At 47.8% G+C, this 24615-nt stretch overlaps 1 protein-coding gene across 11 annotated transcripts in view; it reads right to left on the bottom strand.

Annotated features, from left to right (window-relative positions):
- WNK1 (WNK lysine deficient protein kinase 1) overlaps positions 1 to 24615 on the bottom strand; it is a 138039-nt gene that overhangs the window by 54549 nt on the left and 58875 nt on the right. For 10 of the 11 annotated variants that reach the window (XM_063929214.1, XM_063929215.1, XM_063929219.1 and 7 more), the window contains exons 2-4: positions 24342 to 24514; positions 13015 to 13235; positions 11423 to 11580 (exon numbers count right to left, since the gene is read on the bottom strand). In XM_063929214.1, the coding sequence (XP_063785284.1) occupies positions 11423 to 11580; positions 13015 to 13235; positions 24342 to 24514 (552 nt within the window). Of the gene's footprint in view, positions 1 to 11422; positions 11581 to 11650; positions 11676 to 13014; positions 13236 to 24341; positions 24515 to 24615 lie in introns of those variants that run through there. The other variant, XM_063929224.1, reaches the window with a different exon arrangement.

The following is a 24615-nucleotide window of genomic DNA, read 5'->3' as shown; positions in this document are numbered from 1 at the left end:
ATATGAGTACACTTAGCACAGCAAATGGGAAGCATTTATTGCTGGCTATATCACATACACTTTTATTATTATTTGTCTTACAGGGCACAACAATGCCAGGCCTCCAGAACGCACCCGTCTGCTCCCATCACCCCTTCCATCCCAAATACTCTGCTAGTGTGAGCCACTTCCAGTGACGAGACTGACCGAGCTGACCTAATAAGTAACTACTGTATCCCCTCCCTCCGCTGCACGTCAGCACGCCCCAAGCCTGGGCACTGGGAGGACCGGACAAGAGGGCGGAACGCTTCTACACAACAAGCTCGTTACTGCGCTCATTACTCCACACCAGTTTGGAACAGGACCAGGCTGGACAGTTTCCCTGCAAGACCAAAACATGTTTGTATCTAAAAGTATCCGACTGAGCGCTGGGATTAAAATTAACTTTATTACCGGACACAAGGATGCAGCATGAAGAAGTCAGAGCACAAAGTGTTAAAGCTCTATGTACAGCCTGGTCCTGAATAACAGGAATATAAAATGGATTCATCCTAAACCAGATGCACATTTATTTATGAAGCAATATAGCTGTGTCCTACCCTGTAACATACAAGGTCACGCAGGCTGGGCTGAATATAAACAAGGTAAAGTGCACACAGGACACGTGTGTACAGACAGTACCACGCTTACACCTGTCATAGGTTACAGTCTGGCCTGGCCCCTATCCGTGTGGAGCTTGTATGTTCTCCCCGGGTGTGGATCATAGGGGCGACCGAACTTAGGTCGACCACTATTGGTCGACAGTAACTAGGACGACACCTGAAAATAGGACGACACCTGAAAATAGGACGACACCTGAAAATAGGACGACACCTGAAAATAGGACGACACCCGAAATAGGACGACACCCGAAATAGGACGACACCTGAAAATAGGACGACACAAGGTTTATTTATTTTTGTCGCCATTTTCTTCGTAGTATAACCGTGAACCCCAATTAGTGCACCGTGTCCCCTTGCATGGGAGCAATCAGGCAGGGTGCACAGGTCACCGTTCCCAATTGTAGTCCATGTGGATCGTAAAGTATGAAAAATATGATTAAAAAAAATTGTGAAAAACTCATGTCGACCTAGAAACAATATTGACCTAGGAACCATGTCGACAAATAATGGTCGACCTAGAGACCGGATACCGTTCTCCCCACGCTTTTGTGTATTTCCTCTGGTTTCTCCCCACCAACCAGATTTTAAATTTAAGACTGTAAGCTTCTGAGGCAAGGACTGAATGATTACATATTCAGTGTATAGTATTGCATAATATAGGATAGGTGCAATATAAACGGTAATTAGAGGATGAGTGAGAGCAGCAGATTATTCCCTTATCATAGGTCTGCAAACTCTGTCCTCATTACCCCACACAGCGCATGTTTTCCAGGTCTCCTCACAGAATCACAAGTGAAATAATTAACTCCACCTGTGGACCTTTTAAAATGTGTCTGCGAGTAATTAATACCCCTGTGCACCTGCTGGGTTACCTGGAAAACATGCAGTTCAGTGCACAAAGCATGCCGTCACACAGCCACAAACCAGAAATCATGGCGGTATAATGGGAAGTTCTAGATTTAATATGGGTTCTGGAAAGAGTTAGACGCACGAGCGAGAGCGACACCACAAATCTTACTGGATCTGTCCGTCAAGGGCCTCATTTGTCAGCAGTAACATGCTCAGACTGGATAAATGCTGATTTGGCCCCACCCACTTTCACACAAGGGAACACTGATCAGATAAGGACTGATGCAGTCCCGCCCATTTCTTCTGCGTGTCTACATGTAGCCGATTATTGATGGACACAATAGGTGCGCCCAACGCTAGACAAACGCACCACATACAGAAATATGGGGAAGGAAATAGGACGAGTGGGCACACTGGCATTAGAAAGAGTTAATAACCAAAATAACATCAAAGACCCATGTGCTAAAGTGGTGTCAGGAGGTGGCTATATTTACTGACGCATGAAAATCTGACCTCCTTTTGAACTCATAAAAGTACTGAAAGCGAACACCGGGCCGGGCTTTGACAGCAGAAAAACAAGAGACTGTTTAAAGGGAAAGTGCTGGGAGAAGAGACTTATACCGTAGGTCGCTGAGCTACTGCAAAAGTAACGCGCTCTGCTCTTACAGGGGGGCGCTTTGGAGGAATGGTCGTCTTGATCAGACACAATGGCTGAGTAGTATGCCACCTGGTGTGTACAATGACAGCGGCAAAGGAGGGGGAACAGGGAAACAACTAGAATTACAATAGGCCTGGACAACGTGTGGCACTATGAGCCCCGGCGTGCTTTGCCAGGCAGAAGAGAACTGGTAACTGGCAGGGTATGCTGGGATTTGTAGTTTCACAACATCTGGAGCAATACAGGGTGTCTAGGCCTGAACTAGAAGCGGCAGAGAGACAGCCGGCGTGACAGACCATGCGCGGCAGAGAGAGCGCTCCAGCGTGACAGACCATGAGCGGCAGAGACACAGAAGGCGTGACGGACGATGAGCGGCAGAGACACAGAAGGCGTGACGGACGATGAGCGGCAGAGACACAGAAGGCGTGACGGACGATGAGCGGCAGAGAGACCGCCAGCGTGACGGACGATGAGCGGCAGAGAGACCGCCAGCGTGACGGACGATGAGCGGCAGAGAGACCGCCAGCGTGACGGACGATGAGCGGCAGAGAGACCGCCAGCGTGACGGACGATGAGCGGCAGAGAGACCGCCAGCGTGACGGACGATGAGCGGCAGAGAGACCGCCAGCGTGACGGACGATGAGCGGCAGAGAGACCGCCAGCGTGACGGACGATGAGCGGCAGAGAGACCGCCAGCGTGACGGACGATGAGCGGCAGAGAGACCGCCAGCGTGACGGACGATGAGCGGCAGAGAGACCGCCAGCGTGACGGACGATGAGCGGCAGAGAGACCGCCAGCGTGACGGACGATGAGCGGCAGAGAGACCGCCAGCGTGACGGACGATGAGCGGCAGAGAGACCGCCAGCGTGACGGATGATTAGCGGCAGAGAGACCGCCAGCGTGACGGATGATGAGCGACAGAGACCGCCGGCGCAAAAGACAACCAGCGGCAGAGACACCGCCGGCGCAATAGACAATCAGCGGCAGAAAGACAGCCAGCGTGATGGACGATGAGTGGCAGAGAGACAGCCGGCGTGACGGACGATGAACGGCAGAGAGACAGCCGGCGCAATAGACAATCAGCGGCAGAGAGACAGCCGGCGCAATAGACAATCAGCGGCAGAAAGACAGCCAGCGTGATGGACGATGAGTGGCAGAGACACAGCCGGCGTGATGGACGATGAGTGGCAGAGACACAGCCGGCGTGACAGACGATGAACGGCAGAGAGACAGCCGACGCAATAGACAATCAGCGGCAGAAAGACAGCCAGCGTGATGGACGATGAGTGGCAGAGACACAGCCAGTGTGAAGGATTAACAGAAGACATCACACAGCCAACATGAAGAGAGCAGAGAGACAGACAGCGTAAAGGACTGACAGACAGTGACTCTGCAGCCAGCTGTCCCTCACTCTACACCGCAGTCACTTGGGAAGCTGGGAGAGAGAGTGCGCTAGTTTCTCCTGTACAAAAAGGTCCAGTAATGCTGAAATGCATATAGCCTGGACACTTACCCACCCAGCATCTACTATGGATGCTCTAACCCAGGGGTTCTCAAACTCGGTCCTCAGGACCCCACACAGTGCATGTTTTGCTGGTAACCCAGCAGGTGCACAGGTGTATTAATTACTCACTGACACATTTTAAAAGGTCCACAGGTGGAGCTAATTATTTCACCTGTGATTTTGTGAGGAGACCTGCAAAACATGCACTGTGTGGGGTCCTGAGGACAGAGTTTGAGAACCTGTGCTCTAACCTACACATTCAGGGTGTGCGCCAAACACTCACCGCTACCACCCAACACCCGTGCAGTGCTAGCCGATTCCAAATAAAGCGTCCCTTCCCCTAACACAGCGGAGACTGTTACCAGCTAGCTCATGGGAAACTAGTGACATCACAGATGTATATAGGAGTACAGGAAGCAATATTCCTCTGCACACCGAGTTTCTGGTTCATGACACTACAAGAAGCGTACTGTACCTCTCCTTATGGGATTAATTAGCATTTCAGGTGTCAGAGCCAGAGTCACAAGGACAGACATGATGATCTAATCACTTATCCGTATTCTGAAAAGTGATTTCCAAAAGGTCCTGAAGAACCCACTTTTATCCCTCAAGCTGCTATTTTTGCTATTAGGGCATGCTGGGATGTGTAGTTCCACAGCAGCTGGAGGGTCGCCATGTTGAATAACCCTTCTCTATATACCAAAGGAGTTTCTTACACCATTCAAAATCGTGTTCTATATTCCCTAAACATCACATTATATCACCACGTAGAACGTCGGCTTTGCCACCGCAGGTCAGACGCAGACATAAAAGTGCATGAGTTTATGCAATGTGACCGGTTACATAAAATCACGCGACTGAGTTCTCCCACGGGAAAAGGAACATGGGTCGATGGCGATTAAAAACAAATTCTTCAAAGATTAGGGAGAGAACACCTCTTCCCCCCCCCCCCCCCCCCCCCCGACAGGACACTAATCTGCAATAAGCAGTATAGAGTGCATCGGTGTGACTCCTGCGCTGGCTGATATACAGGGACAGTCAGAATCCCCCGGGGAACAGTTCCGCCGTGTCCAGTCATTTGCAGTCGTAGAGAGGGGCGGGAGCTAAAGCACTGAAATAGGAAATCTTTCCATAACATCACGTGCTGGACACTAGAACTGTAGTTACACAGGTATAAAGGACTATTTCTCTGTTTCACGGTTTTGCAATCGCTGTGAGCAGAAGGCCCTGAGGTGTAATAGTCTGCGATCTGCAGGAGCCAGCACAATGCTGCGCGGTCACTAGACATGGCAACAATTCAGTTTTTCTTTTAAACTAATTGTCGCTTTAAACCTATTGACTGTCCTGCCGGAATCACAGCAGCTCCTGCAAACCGCAGGTTATTACACTTGGCCCACTGCGTCTTTACACCGGTCACTTGCTCCCAGAATAGGCCCCACTCAATTCAATTTTGGGTGAAGGCTCGATGCAGCGTTGCAGCACCTGGCGCTCGCAAGACTAGTACGGGTACAATTCCCAGCAGAACTGCGGGTTTTTCCCACTACTCCAAATATAGAAGGCATTGTGCACAATGGTGCGCGGTGATTCCACTTCATCACGGACAGTTTCCTCTCTTCCTGGAATTCTCCTTTTGCTAAGTAAAACCAGGATGGTATCTCTATACTCTAATGGCAACAAGCTGCTCTGAACTCCTCTCGTGCAAACACAAATGGATGCTGATGATATCGGCTCTCGGTTTTAGACACCGGTGAGCAGCGAAACGCCTGGCTGACCGCATACAGCGGCCGCTTGTGTCCTACCATGGAAAATCTGAGTGTCGTGGCCACGTGGACCAGTGGAGAGATTCCGAATCTAAGAGTGTGACTATACACGCAGGGTCCTGCCCCCACGTGGTATAGACCCCAGAAGGGCAAGAGGACATGCTCACCCTAAGGGCAGGCACTTAGCTTACTGTACGATTCCACTCGCAGCTCAGGTCACTGAACTCTACCAGAACTCCTTCACCCAATTAATAACTAACCAGGCTTCAACCAAAACTAATTAACCCAATGAAACCCAAACCGCAAATTGAAACAGTAAGTCCCCAGCCTCTATACTAACTTATGGGTGGTAATAATTCTGCAGTAAGAGGTCTGGACAATTTCTACACTACAGTTCCAATACTTTGTATACGTTTTCATTTTTACTTGCAGGGGACAGACATTTAGCAGGCTGAGGGGGGTACACATACAGGTGGGACGCGGTCAGCCTCCCGGCAGTCACGTGACAGACGCCGGAATCCCGACATCTTGAAGGTAAGTATCGGGGTGGCGGTTGGGGGGGGGGGGGGTTTAAGCTGTAACCCCCCCTTCCTCTCTGAGTCTGGACCAGCTGCCACCCCAGGCTGGTTAGGGTAGGGGGCAGGGTTAATTAATTACCCCGTCCCCTTTTGTCATTCTAATTGTCGGGAATGCGGGTGTTGGTCATGTGGCCACCGCCGGCAGCCAACCGCCAGGCTCCAGTATCTCACCCATACAGATGTGTCCTCATGCATCCAGTCTGAATACAGCATGCACACCTGTATAGTGTGTGTGACTGAATCTATATACGGAGAAAACAAAGCTGCCGCTGCTACATTGTAAGCCTTTCCGTACAGACTCAAGTGTCATATCACATTACTCAGCGCAGTCTCCTTGTGCTGATGCTTGAAGATGGTCACGTGACCTGGTGCGCCAGGAGGGGCTGTTTGGCGTGACTGCAGCAAAGGTGTATCAGGTCACATCTGTAGAACAAACTAGGAACAGGATTATAGATTAATAAACAATTTAGGTGACAGGATTATTTTATCATTACAGAACTAATCCCACACAACAGGCCTGTCAATGGCTGTACCAAGGCTGAGCACAACTTACATTTACGATTAAACGTGAATTAAAGAAGATTATAATCACTATCCAAACAGGTGTCTGCATTATCACTGAATAAGTGTCCAAATGTGATAAAGGTTCCCTTCCGGTCGCCCGTTCATAGACAAGGTGGCCGTATTACTGTATCTCTAGCTAGCAGATAGCATTGTCTACAGGGCGGAGAACCCTCACCTAGTAAGCCATGACGGCTGCGCAGGGCTCTTGTAGAGACACAGTGGCCCTGAGCAAACAGATTCCAAATCAATGACACACAATGTTAACGCACAGAATCTCGTCCTTTTTTCAAAGGAACGGACACAGAAGAATCATCACAAAACGAGACCTTTGCTGGTTTAAACAACTACTGACCCCAAAATACAGGTCGGGTTAAGATAACACGAAGAGACAAATAATAAAAAAAATATATAACAGGGGTATTCAACATGCAGCCGTCAAGCTGCTTTGTAACAACACATCCCAGCATGCCCTGCCACAGTCTGCGCATGCCCTAATAGTGCAACTGCATCAACATGCTGGGATGTGTAGTTCCACAGCAACTGCATGTTGAATATCACTGCTATAGAGGATTCTATAGTATGTACCCACTATGGGGCTTATCACTATGTTTACACTAAGGGGCTTATTTAACAAACATCACGTGTGCGTCACGCTACTGACTCCGGTGAGCCAGCCCGTATGTTTCCTGTGAGCGGAGAGTAAGTACACAGGACCTGCAACAACGCATAAAGGGAACAGCAAATGGAATTCCACAAGGGATTGGGTACAGAGGGTTCTGTTCTGTACAGAAAATCTACCTGTAACTGTTTAACAAAGACAGACGTGACTGTGGATTTATGGTCGCCGGAAGGCTCAGCGTACAGGTGAGCGCCCCCTCCTGGCTGCAATGCAAGAAGCCATCAGATCTGCAAACCTAAAACTAGCAGGCGATCACTAAATCCGCAGCTACTCACAAGGCGGCATCTGTGTACGGGGTTTTCACCAGAAGCACAGGCGAGCACCACATGCAGACTGTCAACGAGTTGTGCTGGACAGTCACACTGCTACAGGAACACAGCAATTTACTATAGTGGAAGGAAGCGGCCATTACTCCGGTGACACCAGGGAGGTACATGTATGCATGTAAGGTCGGCATCTCACCTGGAAGTGGTTAGTGATTATGGGGGTCATTCCGAGTTGTTCGCTCGCTAGCAGTTTTTAGCAGCCGTGCAAACTCTATGCCGCCTCCCACTGGGAGTGTATCTTAGCTTAGCAGAAGTGCGAACGAAAGGATCGCAGAGCAGCTACAATTTATTTTTGTGCAGTTTCTGAGTAGCTTCAGACCTACTCAGCGCTTGCGATGACTTCAGACTGTTCAGTTCCTGATTTGACGTCACAAACACGCCCTGCGTTCGCCCAGCCACGCCTGCGTTTTTACGAACACACCCTGAAAACGGTCAGTTGCCACCCAGAAACGTCCACTTCCTGTCAATCACCCTGCGGCCAGCAGTGCGACTGAAAAGCTTCGCTAGACCTTGTGTGAAACTACATCGGCCGTTGTGAAAGTACGTCGCGCGTGCGCATTGCGCCGCATGCGCATTAGTGCCTTTTTTTGCATCATCGCTACGCAGCGAACATTTTCAGCTAGCAATCAACTCGGAATGACCCCCTATAGCCATTGATATATTATATTTGCTATTTAGTATATACTGAATGACAATTTCTATAGGAGGCAAAGGGCATCTGACAAACAGTGATTCGCTGACCTCTCCTTTCTGACTCATAGGCAAAATGTTCCTCTGGCCTACAGAGGGAATATACCACCATCACCCTGGCCACTGCGGCTGTACCCAACATCATCTGTCTGCCTAGTCTCCTGCGACTGTATTATGATATTCGGACAGACAAAAGAAAACTTGAGGACACAGATGGCACCACCTACTGGTGCTTCTTGTAACTTGTGTCATAGCAGCCAATTTCTCTGGTGTTTTACAGAAACTAAGCGCATCTTCCCTTGTGCACATTACACCCATTAATTAGAATGCAGATATTGTATCACAGGCCTTCACAACACTCACTAGCCGCTACATACTCAATAAACTACTAAATGTATGGGGCAGGCTAGCCCACCAAGTTACACGGTAACATCGCTTCATAGTATTCGGTCGGGAGACTTACTAGGGTATTCAATTATCCGCAAATTCGCGGCAATCGGGCGAAAATTGCAGCGAAAACGCTCCGTTTTTCGACCTATTTAATTCCAAACGGGTTTCACCTGAAAATTCTTGCAGTGAAAAGTGCAGGTGAAAATGGGCAAATCAGCCAGTACCCCCAAAAATGCTAAACTAACATAGGAAAACAGAAGAGAAGTGTATTAGAGATCACATTAGAGAGTTTTTGGGGACTTAAATTGTGTGAAATGGCTGTTATATGCATTTTTTTTAAAATGCAAAAAAAATGATAGAAAGCAAGTTTTTTTGAGCAAAATAAATGCGCTCATTAAATTCGGGGTACATGAAAATGGGTATAAGTATATATTTGGGTCATTTTAGGGTACTTTAAAAAAAAGTGGAAACAGACCGATTACTCCCATCTGCAAGCCTAAAAACACCTGTCCCACTCATAAAGCACCCCAATATACCTGTACCATACCTTGAACCCCAATTTCCATCACTTTGTACTTTTTCACCCCAAAAATGACATGTCATTATTGGCCAATTAAAAATAATTTAAAACTTCAATGTGCCTAATTAGTCATTAAGACGGGTGTCCCAGGAGTTCTGTACCATATCCAAACATTTTTACCTTAAAATAGTGACTTTTCCCAACTTTTCACCTGCTTCAGAGTAGGTGAAGTGAAATTAGTGAAAAAATGATCACCGATAAATTTTCCTGGAAAATTGAGTAGGCTGTAATTGCGTTTCACGCAAAAAGTCCGTTATCGCTGCTAAATGAATATACCCCTTAATACGGATGAGAAAATAATTAGATCTGTTTCTGATCAGCAGAATGTTAGAAGTGTATAATCAGTGGATTCTTAAAGCGTGGTCCCAATCAGAGGCGGTCGCAAAGGATCCCAGCATGGTCTCCGTTAAGTCTTCAGCTCAGCGGTGATCCAGCTGCTAATAATTTAGTGTGATCACGTGGCAACCTCATTACCCGCAATTCTCCACCCCATCACATGACCACCCAGGAGCTCTGTGACTGACTGGCTCACACTCCACTCAGGTGAAAAACTCCTGTAAAGAAGCACAAGCCGCGGCATTCTTGCAGTAATAGCCAGAAAGAGACGTCAAACAGATCATTTTTGTAAACGGACCTAAAAAACTAACCAGCTTCGAGTAAAGAGGCACAAACATACATCTGTAGGAAGAGTCTAAGGGGCAGATGTATTAAGCCTGAAGAAGTGATAAAGCAGTGATAAGTGCAAGGTGATAACGCACCAGCCAATCAGCTCCAAAATGTAAATTAGCAGTCAGGAGCTGACTGGCTGGTGCGTTATCACCTTGCACTTATCACTACTTTATCACTTCTCCAGGCTTAATACATCTGCCTTTAAGTTTAATATAAATTACTCAAATTGCTGACTTAATGGAACGCTAAAGGGTGTTCCATCAATGTATGCCAACCATTTCCTGAAAGAAACCCTCAGCAAAATAGACAGACAGCAGACAACGTAACCCCTCCCAGTTATGGAGTTAGAACACAAGACAGGATAGAGACCTCTAGCTGCCAATAAAGGTACTACAACAGAGTTAACAATAGTGTAGAAACAGGACTGTGTGGACAAGATCATCAATCCAATAGGCCAGACATGTCCAAACTGCGGCCCTCCAGCTGTTGAGAAACTACACATCCCAGCATGCCCTGACACAGCTTTAGCATTCTCCGACAGCAAAACTGTGTCAGGGCATGCTGGGATATGTAGTTTCCCAACAGCTGGAGGGCCGCAGTTTCGACTGTGGGGAGGTCCGATTGTTATTTGGGCACGACTAGAGTGCATCCGCTGGCAGAAACTCAATTGTTCGGCCGTGCAGGAGTGAATGCGGCGGGCCCAGGCGTTTCTGCTTGCAGCCTCCAGAGGTGCTGAGCAGAGATGTGTGAAAAGTTTCCGCGTCGCAGGCAGTACTTTAGTCTGGTTTAGCCGCAACCCGTGATTTGTGGGCGCATCAGAAGTAATGGCCGCCCAACGACTGAACTGCTCTGCCGGGCATCCGTGAAAACAATGGAATCGCCCTCTGCGAATTAGGGTAACGTGTGGGTGACCCTAAACTTTTCTTACCCAACAATAAGCTGGAATTCTAAGTTTATACAATTAAAAAATAATAATAGTTGTTTCACTAGGGTGGTGGCTACGTCGTAATACTATTATATTTCAATTCCTGGTCTGGGCACGGTGCCCACAACCATCTCCTCAGGTACAGTCAACAAGATACTTAATGTGGAATTCACTTCATAATTATTGGCTGGTTTCATTACACCAATTTATCATTAAGGAATCCACGAAACATTGGCAGCTGGCTGAACCTGAGAAAAGCTGGGGGAAATAAAAGATATATAACTATGCTTTAGGGTAGAACATCCACTAAATATCTGCATAACATGTATTTCATATCCCAGTGATACCTTCCAAGGGATAGAACATCAGCGAAGGCTGCATTTTTATATCCAAGACAATTGGTTAATAGACGAGTCACCTGCGCAATCCACGGCATGATCATAACATAAAAGCTCTCCTCCCCCCCCCCCCCCCCCCCTGCAATGTCAGCTAAAGGAGTGCATCCTGTGTTGTATACCGAGACGCGGTGCACAGTCTCCTCCTCATCCTTTCCTGGCGGACCTGCTGCCGCCGCTCTCTGCGGGAACGGGCTGCAAGAAGACACTTACGCTGGTGACTCGCCGGTAGATCTGGGCAGCGTTTTGGCACTCGGAGTAAGGGTATTCAGACGTGGCCATCTCAAGCATGCACATCCCAAAGGCATACACGTCTACGGATTCATCGTATTTCTCCTCATACATCTCTGGGGCCATGAACTCAGGGGTACCTTAAATTAAAAGAACGGTTCAGACTCTAAATTTTCTCAAAGCGGTCAGGATGCTGGAGGCGCTACTCACCACGAGTGTGTTCGGGGTAGAAGACCTGTGAGACAGAGAGAGCGGGGGGCAAAGAAAAAAAAAAGGAGGAAAGCTTCTTAGTTACACTGTAAAGAAAACGTAATTAAGACGTCTTCCATTGCAAGGCCTCGGACAGGAGGATGTGGCGTGAATAGAACTATTCGTGGAACAAGGGTCACCATGAAAGCAGTGATGCTGTGGATGTTATGGAGACGCTCTTCGGAAAGAGCCACGTTTAATTAAGTTTTTATTTAACAGCCTTCTTCCATCAGCAAGTAAATGGAGAGTTGCTACAGCGTCTAAGGACTGCAATACCAAGAAAATAGGCTCGATCTACCTGTACATACCTGGAAGACAGCGCCACCTGCTGTTGGAAGAAAGAACCGGTTAGTCAGACTAGCCTGGCGCACTACTTTCCATTCACCTGGCTGAGCTGTAGGGGGGGGACGTGATGAAACCTTGCAATGGAAAACGGCCACGAGTCCAGGTAGTATAAATGCATGGATATACCAATGGCTTTCTGCAAAAGCCCACTCACCAGATTACCTTCTCTTCACATACTTACGTTGTGGACTGCAGTACACACTAATGGCCTACTGCAGCCAATTATAACGAGCCATGGCCTACAGGCAGAAAAAAACACTCAAATACAGAGAGGTGGTCAGGTTGCGCTTAATATAACCAGGGAAGCTGCCGGGGGGCGCAGAGGATAATTTATGGAGAGGGGGGAGGGGTAGATAGCACTACAAGTATTACAAGAAAAACTTGTAAAAAAAAGAAAAATGCGTTTGATCCTCCTGGAAAAGAAAAGGTTTAGCCTGTAGCGTTGGCATCCGTACCCTGCAAGTCCTATACCAGCAATACAGTATACATACAGAGGTATGATAAACACTTTACAGATACACACTGAGATTTTTCGGCATAGGCTGCCTTCATCATTGAAAACCAAATTTCATGTGTTAAAGACTGAACCCAGTAAATCCACTTTTAGCCCAGAACGTGGGAATAAGCGTTTGTACATCACTAGGCGCAGGACGGATTATTAATCACACACACTTTGCGTGGTTTGGTCCAGACGTTGCACAAGAGATGTGGCGCCCTCTACTGCACCTGTGTAGACAGAACTCGCCTGCTCAGATAGAACACATTCTGAGTTGCTATAAGATAAACAATCTCTGCGATTTCGGGCTCAATTCCCACTGTGACTTGTAGCTGAAAGGGGTTATTACCAGCCCTGCCTTCCACAAAACACAGCAGATCATGTCAGCATGACGAGACCAACATGTTTGCTTGATAGTCATAGGTAGGTACAACGTAACTGAAGATCAGTAACCCAAAGACAGACAGTAGGCTCGGGAACCTACCTATGACACTCTTGGCAAACGACGCCCTCTTTAAGGTGGCCAGGCCCAGGTCTCCGATCTTCACCGATCCGGTAGGGCCAGTGATGAATATGTTGTCGCATTTCAGGTCTCTGTGGATGATGGGAGGGGTCCTTGTGTGCAGGAACTGCAGACCTTTGAGGATCTGCCTGCACCAGCTGCGGAGAACCTTAAGTTTCATCACCTTGAACCTCTTTAGATACCTGAAAGCAGAGACACCCTTTTTTATGTAACCATCCTGTACAAATGAATAACTTATACACCATGTCTAAGCATTTATTTATTATTTATTACCAGTTATTTGTATAGCGCACACATATTCAGCAGCGTTTTACAGAGATTTGGCCATTCACATCAGTCCCTGCACCAGTGGAGCTTACAATCTACACTGCTCAAAAAAATAAAGGGAACACTAAAATAACACATCCTAGATCTGAATGAATGAAATATTCTTATTAAATACTTTGTTCTTTACATAGTTGAATGTGCTGACAACAAAATCACACAAAAAATAAGAATTTACTTACCGATAATTCTATTTCTCGGAGTCCGTAGTGGATGCTGGGGTTCCTGAAAGGACCATGGGGAATAGCGGCTCCGCAGGAGACAGGGCACAAAAGTAAAGCTTTTACAGGTCAGGTGGTGTGTACTGGCTCCTCCCCCTATGACCCTCCTCCAGACTCCAGTTAGGTACTGTGCCCGGACGAGCGTACACAATAAGGGAGGATTTTGAATCCCGGGTAAGACTCATACCAGCCACACCAATCACACCGTACAACTTGTGATCTAAACCCAGTTAACAGTATGATAACAGAGGAGCCTCTGAAAGATGGCTTCCTAAACAATAACCCGAATTAGTTAACAATAACTATGTACAAGTATTGCAGATAATCCGCACTTGGGATGGGCGCCCAGCATCCACTACGGACTCCGAGAAATAGAATTATCGGTAAGTAAATTCTTATTTTCTCTATCGTCCTAAGTGGATGCTGGGGTTCCTGAAAGGACCATGGGGATTATACCAAAGCTCCCAAACGGGCGGGAGAGTGCGGATGACTCTGCAGCACCGAATGAGAGAACTCCAGGTCCTCCTTTGCCAGGGTATCAAATTTGTAAAAATTTACAAACGTGTTCTCCCCTGACCACGTAGCTGCTCGGCAGAGTTGTAATGCCGAGACCCCTCGGGCAGCCGCCCAAGATGAGCCCACCTTCCTTGCGGAATGGGCCTTAACAGATTTAGGCTGTGGCAGGCCTGCCACAGAATGTACAAGTTGAATTTTGTTACAAAACCAACGAGCAATCGACTGCTTAGAAGCAGGTGCACCCAACTTGTTGGGTGCATACAGTATAAACAGCGAGTCAGATTTTCTGACTCCAGCCGTCCTTTAAATGTATATTTTTAAGGCTCTGACAACGTCCAACAACTTGGAGTCCTTCAAGTCGTCTGTAGCCGCAGGCACTACAATAGGCTGGTTCAGGTGAAACGCTGATACCACCTTAGGGAGAAAATGCGGACGCGTCCGCAGCTCTGCCCTATGTCGAATGGAAAATTATATAAGGGCTTTTATAAGACAAAGCCGCCAGTTCAGATACTCTCCCGGCCGAAGCCAGGGCCAGTAACATAGTCACTTTCCATGTGAGATATTTCAAATCCACATTCTTTAGTGGTTCAAACCAATTGGATTTGAGGAAATCTAAAACTACATTTAGATCCCACGGTGCCACCTTAGGCACCACAGGAGGCTGTATATGCAGTACTCCTTTGATAAAAATCTGGACCTCAGGGACTGAGGCCAATTCTTTGTGGAAGAATATTGATAGGGCCGAAATTTGAACCTTAATAGATCCCAATTTGAGACCCATAGACAATCCTGATTGCAGGAAATGTAGGAAAACGACCCAGTTGAAATTCCTCCATCGGAGCACTCCGCTGCTCGCACCACGCAACATATTTTCGCCAAATACGGCGATAATGCTTCGCGGTGACTTCCTTCCTTGCCTTTATCAAGGTAGGAATGACTTCTTCTGGAATGCCTTTTCCTTTTAGGATCTGGCATTCAACGCCATGCCGTCAAACGCAGCCGCGGTAAGTCTTGAAAAAGACAAGGACCCTGCTGAAGCAGGTCCCTTCTCAGAAGTAGAGGCCACGGATCGTCCGTGACCATCTCTTGAAGTTCCGGGTACCAAGTCCTTCTTGGCCAATCCGGAGCCACTAGTCTTACTCCTCTTTGCCGTATAATCCTCAATACCTTTGGTATGAGAGGCAGAGGAGGAAACACATATACCGACTGGTACACCCAAGGTGTTACCAGCGCGTCCACAGCTATTGCCTGCGGATCTCTTGACCTGGCGCAATACCTGTCCAGTGTTTTGTTGAGGCGAGACGCCATCATGTCCACCATTGGTTTTACCCAACGGTTTAATAGCATGTGGAAAACTTCTGGATGAAGTCCCCACTCTCCCGGGTGAAGGTCGTGTCTGCTGAGGAAGTCTGCTTCCCAGTTGTCCACGCCCGGGATGAATACTGCTGACAGTGCTATCACGTGATTCTCCGCCCAGCGAAGGATCCTGGCAGCTTCTGCCATTGCCCTCCTGCTTCTTGTGCCGCCCTGTTTACATGGGCGACTGCCGTGATGTTGTCCGACTGGATCAACACCGGTCTTCCTTGAAGCAGAGGTTCCGCCTGGCTTAGAGCATTGTAGATTGCTCTTAGTTCCAGAATGCTTATGTGAAGAGACTTTTTCAGGCTCGACCACACTCCCTGGAAATTTCTTCCCTGTGTGACTGCTCCCCAGCCTCTCAGGCTGGCATCCGTGGTCACCAGGATCCAATCCTGCATGCCGAATCTGCGGCCCTCCAATAGATGAGCCTCCTGCAACCACCACAGAAGGGATACCCTTGTCCTCGGCGACAGGGTTATCCGCAGGTGCATCTGAAGATGCGACCCTGACCATTTGTCCAACAGATCCCTTTGCATGGAATCTGCCGAAAGGGATTGCTTCGTAAGAAGCTACCATTTTTTCCCAGGACTCTTGTGCATTGATGTACAGACACCTTTCCTGGTTTTAGGAGGTTCCTGACCAGGTCAGATAACTCCTTGGCTTTTTCTTCGGGAAGAAAAACCTTTTTCTGAACTGTGTCCAGAATCATCCCCAGGAACAGCAGACGAGTTGTCGGCATTAATTGGGATTTTGGAATATTCAGAATCCATCCGTGCTGCTTTAGCACCTCTTGAGATAGTGCTAAACCCATCTCTAGCTGTTCTCTGGACCTTGCCCTTATTAGGAGATCGTCCAAGTATGGGATAATTAATACGCCTTTTCTTCGAAGAAGAAATATTATCTCGGCCATTACCTTTGTAAAGACCCGAGGTGCCGTGGACAAACCAAACGGCAGCGTCTGAAACTGATAGTGACAGTTTTGTACAACGAACCTGAGGTACCCCTGGTGTGAGGGGTAATTGGAACGTGGAGATACGCATCCTTGATGTCCAAGGATACCATAAAGTCCCCTTCTTCCAGGTTCGCTATCACTGCTCTGAGTGACTCCATCTTGAACTTGAACTTCTTTATGTATAGGTTCAAGGACTTCAGATTTAGAATAGGCCTTACCGAGCCATCCGGCTTCGGTACCACAAATAGAGTGGAATAATACCCCTTCCCTTGTTGTAGAAGAGGTACCTTGACTATCACCTGCTGAGAATACAGCTTGTGAATGGCTTCCAAAACCGTCTCCCTTTCTGAGGGGGACGTTGGTAAAGCAGACTTCAGGAAACGGCGAGGTGGCTCTGTCTCTAATTTCAACCTGTACCCCTGAGATATTATCTGCAGGATCCAGGGATTTACCTGCGAGTGAGCCCACTGCGCGCTGTAATTTTTGAGACGACCGCCTACCGCCCCCGAGTCCGCTTGCGAAGCCCCAGCGTCATGCTGAGGCTTTTGTAGAAGCCGGGGAGGGCTTCTGTTCCTGGGAAGGAGCTGCCTGTTGCTGTCTCTTCCCTCGTCCTCTGCCTCGTGGCAGATATGAATAGCCCTTTGCTCTCTTATTTTTAAAGGAACGAAAGGGCTGCGGTTGAAAGGTCGGTGCCTTTTTCTGTTGGGGAGTGACTTGAGGTAGAAAGGTGGATTTCCCGGCCGTAGCCGTGGCCACCAAATCCGATAGACCGACCTCAAATAACTCCTCTACGCATCGCCTGTCCACTGTCGTGTCCATAAAGCTCTTCTGGCCGAAATGGACATAGCACTTACCCGTGATGCCAGTGTGCAGATATCTCTCTGTGCATCACGCATATAAAGAAATGCATCCTTTATTTGTTCTAACGACAGTAAAATATTGTCCCTGTCCAGGGTATCAATATTTTCGATCAGGGACTCTGACCAAACTACCCCAGCACTGCACATCCAGGCAGTCGCAATAGCTGGTCGTAGTATAACACCTGCATGTGTGTATATACCTTTTTGGATATTTTCCATCCTCCTATCTGATGGATCTTTAAGTGCGTCCGTCTCAGGAGAGGGTAACGCCACTTGTTTTGATAAGCGTGTTAGCGCTTTGTCCACCCTAGGAGGTGTTTCCCAGCGCTCCCTAACCTCTGGCGGGAAAGGGTATAAAGCCAATAACTTCTTTGAAATTAGCAGTTTTTTATCGGGGCACCCCACGCTTCATCACACACGTCATTTAATTCTTCTGATTCGGTAAAAACTACTGGTAGTTTTTTCACACCCCACATAATACCCTGTTTAGTGGTACCTGTAGTATCAGCTAAATGTAACATCTCCTTTATTGCCAAAATCATATAACGTGTGGCCCTACTGGAAAATACGGTTGATTCGTCACCTTCACCACCGGAATCAGTGCCTGTGTCTGGGTCTGTGTCGACCGACTGAGGCAAGGGACGTTTTACAGCCCCTGACGGTGTTTGAGGCGCCTGGACAGACACTAATTGAGTGTCCGGCCGCCTCATGTCGGCAAACGACTGCTTAAGCGAGTTGACGCTATCCCGTAATTCCACAAATAAAGGCATCCATTCTGGTGTCGACCCCCTAGGAGGTGACATCCTCATATTTGGCAATTGCTCCGCCTCCACACCAATAACGTCCTCATACATGTCGACACACACGTACCGACACACAGCAGACACACAGGGAATGCTCTATACGAAGACAGGACCCACTAGCCCTTTGGGGAGACAGAGGGAGAGTCTGCCAGCACACACCAAAAAGCGCTATATATGACAGGGATAGCCTTATGATTAAGTGCTCCCTTATAGCTGCTTTTATATTAATATATTGCCATTTATTCTGCCCCCCCTCTCTGTTATACCCTGTTTCTGTAGTGCAGTGCAGGGGAGAGACCTGGGAGCCTTCCTGACCAGCGGAGCTGTGACAGAAAATGGCGCCGTGTGCTGAGGAGATAGGCCCCGCCCCTTTTTCGGCGGGCTCGTCTCCCGCTATTTAGTACATTTAGGCAGGGGTAAATATCTCCATATAGCCTCTGGGGCTATATGTGAGGTATTTTTAGCCTTTTTAAAGGTTTTCATTTGCCTCCCAGGGCGCCCCCCCCCAGCGCCCTGCACCCTCAGTGACTGCCGTGTGAAGTGTGCTGAGAGGAAAATGGCGCACAGCTGCAGTGCTGTGCGCTACCTTAAGAAGACTGCAGGAGTCTTCAGCCGCCGATTCTGGACCTCTTCTTGCTTCAGCATCTGTGAGGGGGCCGGCGGCGTGGCTCCGGTGACCATCCAGGCTGTACCTGTGATCGTCCCTCTGGAGCTTCATGTCCAGTAGCCAAGAAGCCAATCCATCCTGCACGCAGGTGAGTTCACTTCTTCTCCCCTCTGTCCCTCGTTGCAGTGATCCTGTTGCCAGCAGGAATCACTGTAAAATAAAAAACCTAAGCTAAACTCTCTAAGCAGCTCTTTATGAGAGCCACCTAGAATTGCACCCTTCTCGGCCGGGCACAAAAATCTAACTGGAGTCTGGAGGAGGGTCATAGGGGGAGGAGCCAGTACACACCACCTGACCTGTAAAAGCTTTACTTTTGTGCCCTGTCTCCTGCGGAGCCGCTATTCCCCATGGTCCTTTCAGGAACCCCAGCATCCACTTAGGACGATAGAGAAATTATCAATGGAAATCAAATTTATTAACCCATGGAGGTCTGGATTTGGAGTCACCCTCAAAATTAAAGTGGAAAAACACACTACAGGCTGATCCAACTTTGATGTAATGTCCTTAAAACAAGTCAAAATGAGGCTCAGTAGTGTGTGTGGCCTCCACGTGCCTGTATGACCTCCCTACAACGCACACAAGTGGCTCAGGTAGTGCAGCTCATCCAGGATAGCACATCAATGCGAGCTGTGGCAAGAAGGTTTGCTGTGTCTGTCAGCGTAGTGACCAAAGCATGGAGGCGCTACCAGGAGACAGGCCAGTACATCAGGAGACGTGGAGGAGGCCGTAGGAGGGCAACAACCCAGCAGCAGGACCGCTACCTCCGCCTATGTGCAAGGAGGAACAGGAGGAGCACTGCCAGAGCCCTGCAAAATGACCTCCAGCAAGCCACAAATGTGCATGTGTCTACTCAAACGATCAGAAACAGACTCCATGAGGGTGGTATGAGGGCCCGACGCCCACAGGTGGGGGTTGTGCTTACAGCCCAACACCGTGCAGGACGTTTGGCATTTGCCAGAGAACACCAAGATTGGCAAATTCGCCACTGGCGCCCTGTGCTCTTCACAGATGAAAGCAGGTTCTCACTGAGCACATGTGACAGACGTGAAAGAGTCTGGAGACGCCAAGGAGAACGTTCTGCTGCCTGCAACATCCTCCAGCATGACCGGTTTGGCAGTGGGTCAGTAATGGTGTGGGGTGGCATTTCTTTGGGGGGCCACACAGCCCTCCATGTGCTCGCCAGAGGTAGCCTGACTGCCATTAGGTACCGAGATGAGATCCTCAGACCCCTTGTAAGACCATATGCTGGTGCGGTTGGCCCTGGGTTCCTCCTAATGCAAGACAATGCTAGACCTCATGTGGCTGGAGTGTGTCAGCAGATCCTGCAAGATGAAGGCATTGATGCTATGGACTGGCCCGCCCGTTCCCCAGACCTGAATCCAGTTGAGCACATCTGGGACATCATGTCTCGCTCCATCCACCAACTCCACGTTGCACCACAGACTGTCCAGGAGTTGGCGGATGCTTTAGTCCAGGTCTGGGAGGAGATCCCTCAGGAGACCATCCGCCACCTCATCAGGAGCATGCCCAGGCATTGTAGGGAGGTCATACAGGCACGTGGAGGCCACACACACTACTGAACCTCATTTTGACTTGTTTTAAGGATATTACATCAAAGTTGGATCAGCCTGCAGTGTTTTTACACTTTAATTTTGAGGGTGACTCCAAATCCAGACCTCCATGGGTTAATAAATGTGATTTCCATTGATAATTTTTGTGTGATTTTGTTGTCAGCACATTCAACTACGTAAAGAACAAAGTATTTAATAAGAATATTTCATTCATTCAGATCTAGGATGTGTTATTTTAGTGTTCCCTTTATTTCTTTGAGCAGTGTATATTCCCTACCACATGTACACGCACACACATTCACACTAGGGTTAATATTGTTCGGAACCATTTAACCTACCAGTAAATTTTTGGATTGTGGGAGGAAACCGGAGTACCCGGAGGAAACCCACGCAAGAACGGGGAGAATATACAAACTCCACACAGTTAGGGCCATGGTGGGAATGGAACCTATGACCTCAGTGCTGTGAGGCAGTAATGCTAACCATTACACCCATCCGTACTGCCCATTTCCCAACACCTTTACACTTTATACCTCATTTTACCATACAGCCAGCCAAAGAAATCATGCATGACTTCCGCACCTCATGCAGTGAAGGCAGACACCCTGCCGGCTTAACTGGAAATCTCTAGGCTCAAACACACTACATCAAATGACATCCTTTGATTGAAACTTTTTGAATGAGCCATTTATTAAATGTCTATTTACTAAACGCAGCGTGTCGCTAAACACATCTGCTTGTAAAAGTAACCGATTTACTAACATGAATGGCCTACTCCCACTGTCGTCCAGTACAACAGTGCCCCCTAGCTGTCATTTTTTCCATAAGACATCTTGAACTTAAGGGATGGATATCTCAAGACTGGCTGAAACATAAGGAGTTTGTTGGTAGTAAGAAGGTGGTGAACCATCTTGTGGGACAAGGATTAACTTTTAGAGGAAAAGAAGCGTCTATTACACCAGGAATTATAAGTTGTGAATCCTATAGCATCCCTGTAAACAATTATAGAAGGTCAAATTAATGAAAGTAGGAGGTGCTACCATAGACTGAATAGAGGTACCGCAAAAGAAAGTACAGGAAAGAGTCTGTAATTGGTGCTCTGAAATAAAACAACTTTTACTGAATCATTTAAAATAAGTGAATCCCTACATTACATAGTAAGAACAAGCAGCTAAATATTGGTTAAGAGTAATAGATTACATAGAACGGATAAAGTGATAACACTTTTTTCCCAACTGTGCACCCATTTTGTGCTCTTTTATTTATATTTTAGGTTTGTATCCATTCGAGTGGCTGAATTATAATTGTAGTTAAGTATCAGAACAAGGTAGAATTGCCTTTAAATTAATCTTTTCTTTGCACCAATTACAGACACTTTCCTCTAAATTTCTTTTGAACGATGTTTAACTGCAAGCCATTCTTTTTGGGAAAGGAGCCTTTCCAGGGAAATTAAATTATGGGTACTATACGACACTGAAGAGTTACCCTGTGCTGCAAATACCATTTTAAATCTGCAAAAGCTGATGCAGAAGACGGAGAATGTATTGGGCAATGTGTGCTACAGGTGGGCACTGCCCCATTCAGCATCAGCTGGCACCCAGTCCTCGGACAACACAGTGACACTGGGCTCTGAGCTCTATCATGCTTATTAATCCCCCCCTTAACATAGCTGATCGTCTTCAAAGCCAGGGCTACTTGTAGAATAGGAGTCCCATCACTACTTCAAAAGCCGCTCTGATGCATGCCGTATGGTAACTGTATCCTGCAGCTGGTGGGAACTGGGAATTATCCCTTACTATACCATACCAATATCAATGGCCACTGTGTGATTGCCGGAGACTCTGGAAGGATGGCAGAGATATCGGACTTGTGGAGTGGACAGCTGTAAGGGAGGATTAAGAGGCACTTACAGCTTCAGAGGGAAACATTGCCTAGTGTCAGGTTTAGTAAGAAGAGCGTTAAGCAGTAGATCTAACCAATGACCCCCCAGTAATATAAGATTTTTCGATGAGACCAAGAAATGGCCCGACAAGCTTAAAGGGACCCACTACACACCACAAACACCCCATCTACCCCACGCGCATAATAAGATTTACTGTACGCAGCAATAAGGAAAAGACACAAGTTAGTTTGCAATGTACCCAACAGGATCATCTCTTCCCCATGAAGAATATTTGCTCATTTGGACTCTATTGTCCCCGTGCTGCTATTCTACTGTAAATACTCTGGTATCAGCAAGATGTATGTACAGTACACAATGGTAAGGGAGACGCACAATGGCAAAGCTTACTGTGCTGTGGGGGAGTCACATGGTAGGCTCTATATGATCATGGTACCAGCAGAGGGCGCCTCTAGCCTCTCAGTGGGAATGCAGTGCAGAGCCCAGGGAGGACAATGAGTGCATTCCCGCCATTCCTTCCCTGTGTGCAGACCTCCAACACACATAGAGAAGGGTCTGAAACCCACCCATTTCCTTGTAAACTTCCTGCTGCCCCCCCTCAGGCAGACAGCAAATCCCTCCTCGCAGGACCCCAGCCCAGCAATATTAAGGACATTTTAAAAATGCTACAGAGGTTCTGGTAAAGGCGACACAGAGGTCCTGAGAACAGACATGGCAGAGGCAGCTCTCAAAGCACACTGCAAAGTGGACACTGACGCTGCCGTCGGAACCACCTCGCAATCCACATACGACACGGCAGAATGGCCAGCGGCATCGGTCGGACCCCCTTTTTTAGGGGGGAGTACTCTTATTAAGTAACATTTGTTAATACAGCGTGCGCACTTACTCAGCGCTTGACAGAATATTTCTGTCATTCCCCATCACCTGCACAACTAGGGCTAATTAACCTATCAGTATGTTTTCGGAGTGTAGGAAGAAACCTAGACACACAGGGAGAACATAAAAACTTCACCCCAATCATCCTGACATGACCTCGGGTTTGTAAGACAGCAATGCTAACCACTACACCAACCGTGCTGTCCAAATTATACTAGTCAAAGGCAGCGCGTTTAAAAAGGAGCGTACACTAAAGCAGAGTTTCTCAAACTCCGCCATTACAGTCCAGGTTTTTAAAGATATCCATAGTTACGTTCAGATGGTTAAATCAAACTGACAGAGGTACTAAATAATTTGCATGTGCTGAAGTATGGATATCCTTAAAACCTGGACTGCAATAACAGAGTTTGGGCAACTATGCACTAAAGCAGGGGTGGCCAACCAGTCAGAGACAAAGAGCCAGTAAATCTTGTTAGGTACATTAAAGAGCCGACTTCGAGCCAAAGGCGCACTTGCGAAAATGGCGTGTGACCTTGTGCCTGCTAGGCCACACCCTGGTATAAAATACATTGAAAAAGCCACTTCTACATCAAATAAATTAAAAAGCCAGATCCGCAGAAAATATATTTAAAATCCAGATTCACATAATACACTTCAGTTCCCCCATGTGTCACTCCAGCCAGCACCCGCCTGTGTCACTCCAGCCAGCACCCGCCTGTGTCACTCCAGCCAGCACCCGCCTGTGTCACTCCAGCCAGCACCCGCCTGTGTCACTCCAGCCAGCACCCGCCTGTGTCACTCCAGCCAGCACCCGCCTGTGTATTTGGCTCCCCCAGTTCTCAGTCTACGTAGTGCTGCTGCATGTCTGGCTGGCATGCAGCGGTTTATAGATCTTTTGTGGTCACGTGACTGAGTGTTGGGAGCCACATTTGAATAAAAAAAGCGCCGCATGTGGCTCAAGAGCCACACGTTGGCCACCACTGCACTAAAGCATTACTTATTTTACCAGTGTAGTTGCTCAAACCTCAAGTCTGATATACTTGCTGGATCGCTATGGCTCGGATACAGCCTGTTCCCTCCCATCTGTCAGAGCCACAAGCAGCAGAATGGAACTTTAGTGACTGTACGGAACAACTGACTATGTACATCCCCCCTTATCACGTGTTTCTTTTTTTTATTCAGTCTCTCAGCCTAAGACACCGTAATCATTGCATTTGAGTAACCCGCCCGGTCTCTTACGTCTTCAGCGTCCCAGAGGTCATAAGCTCGGTCACCAGCACTATGCACTTCTTTCCCTTCAGCGTGGATTCCCAGGAATCGTAGAAGCGGACAATGTTGGGATGCTGGAGACCCTTGAGCATCCCGGCCTCTTCCTTGAAACGTTGGCGCTCGGACTTGGTCAGCTTGCGGTCCTGCGAAAGTAAATGAAAAAGCCATTTATCTCTCTGTGCGAGCACAAGACAAAGTATCCAGGACATCATGAACAATCCGGACGCTCGGGAATAAAGGGACA

Source organism: Pseudophryne corroboree, chromosome 6 (assembly GCF_028390025.1).
Source record: "Pseudophryne corroboree isolate aPseCor3 chromosome 6, aPseCor3.hap2, whole genome shotgun sequence".
Classification (NCBI taxonomy): domain Eukaryota; kingdom Metazoa; phylum Chordata; class Amphibia; order Anura; family Myobatrachidae; genus Pseudophryne; species Pseudophryne corroboree.
Note: the sequence above shows the minus strand (reverse complement) of the source record. Positions and strands in the feature narration are given on the sequence as shown.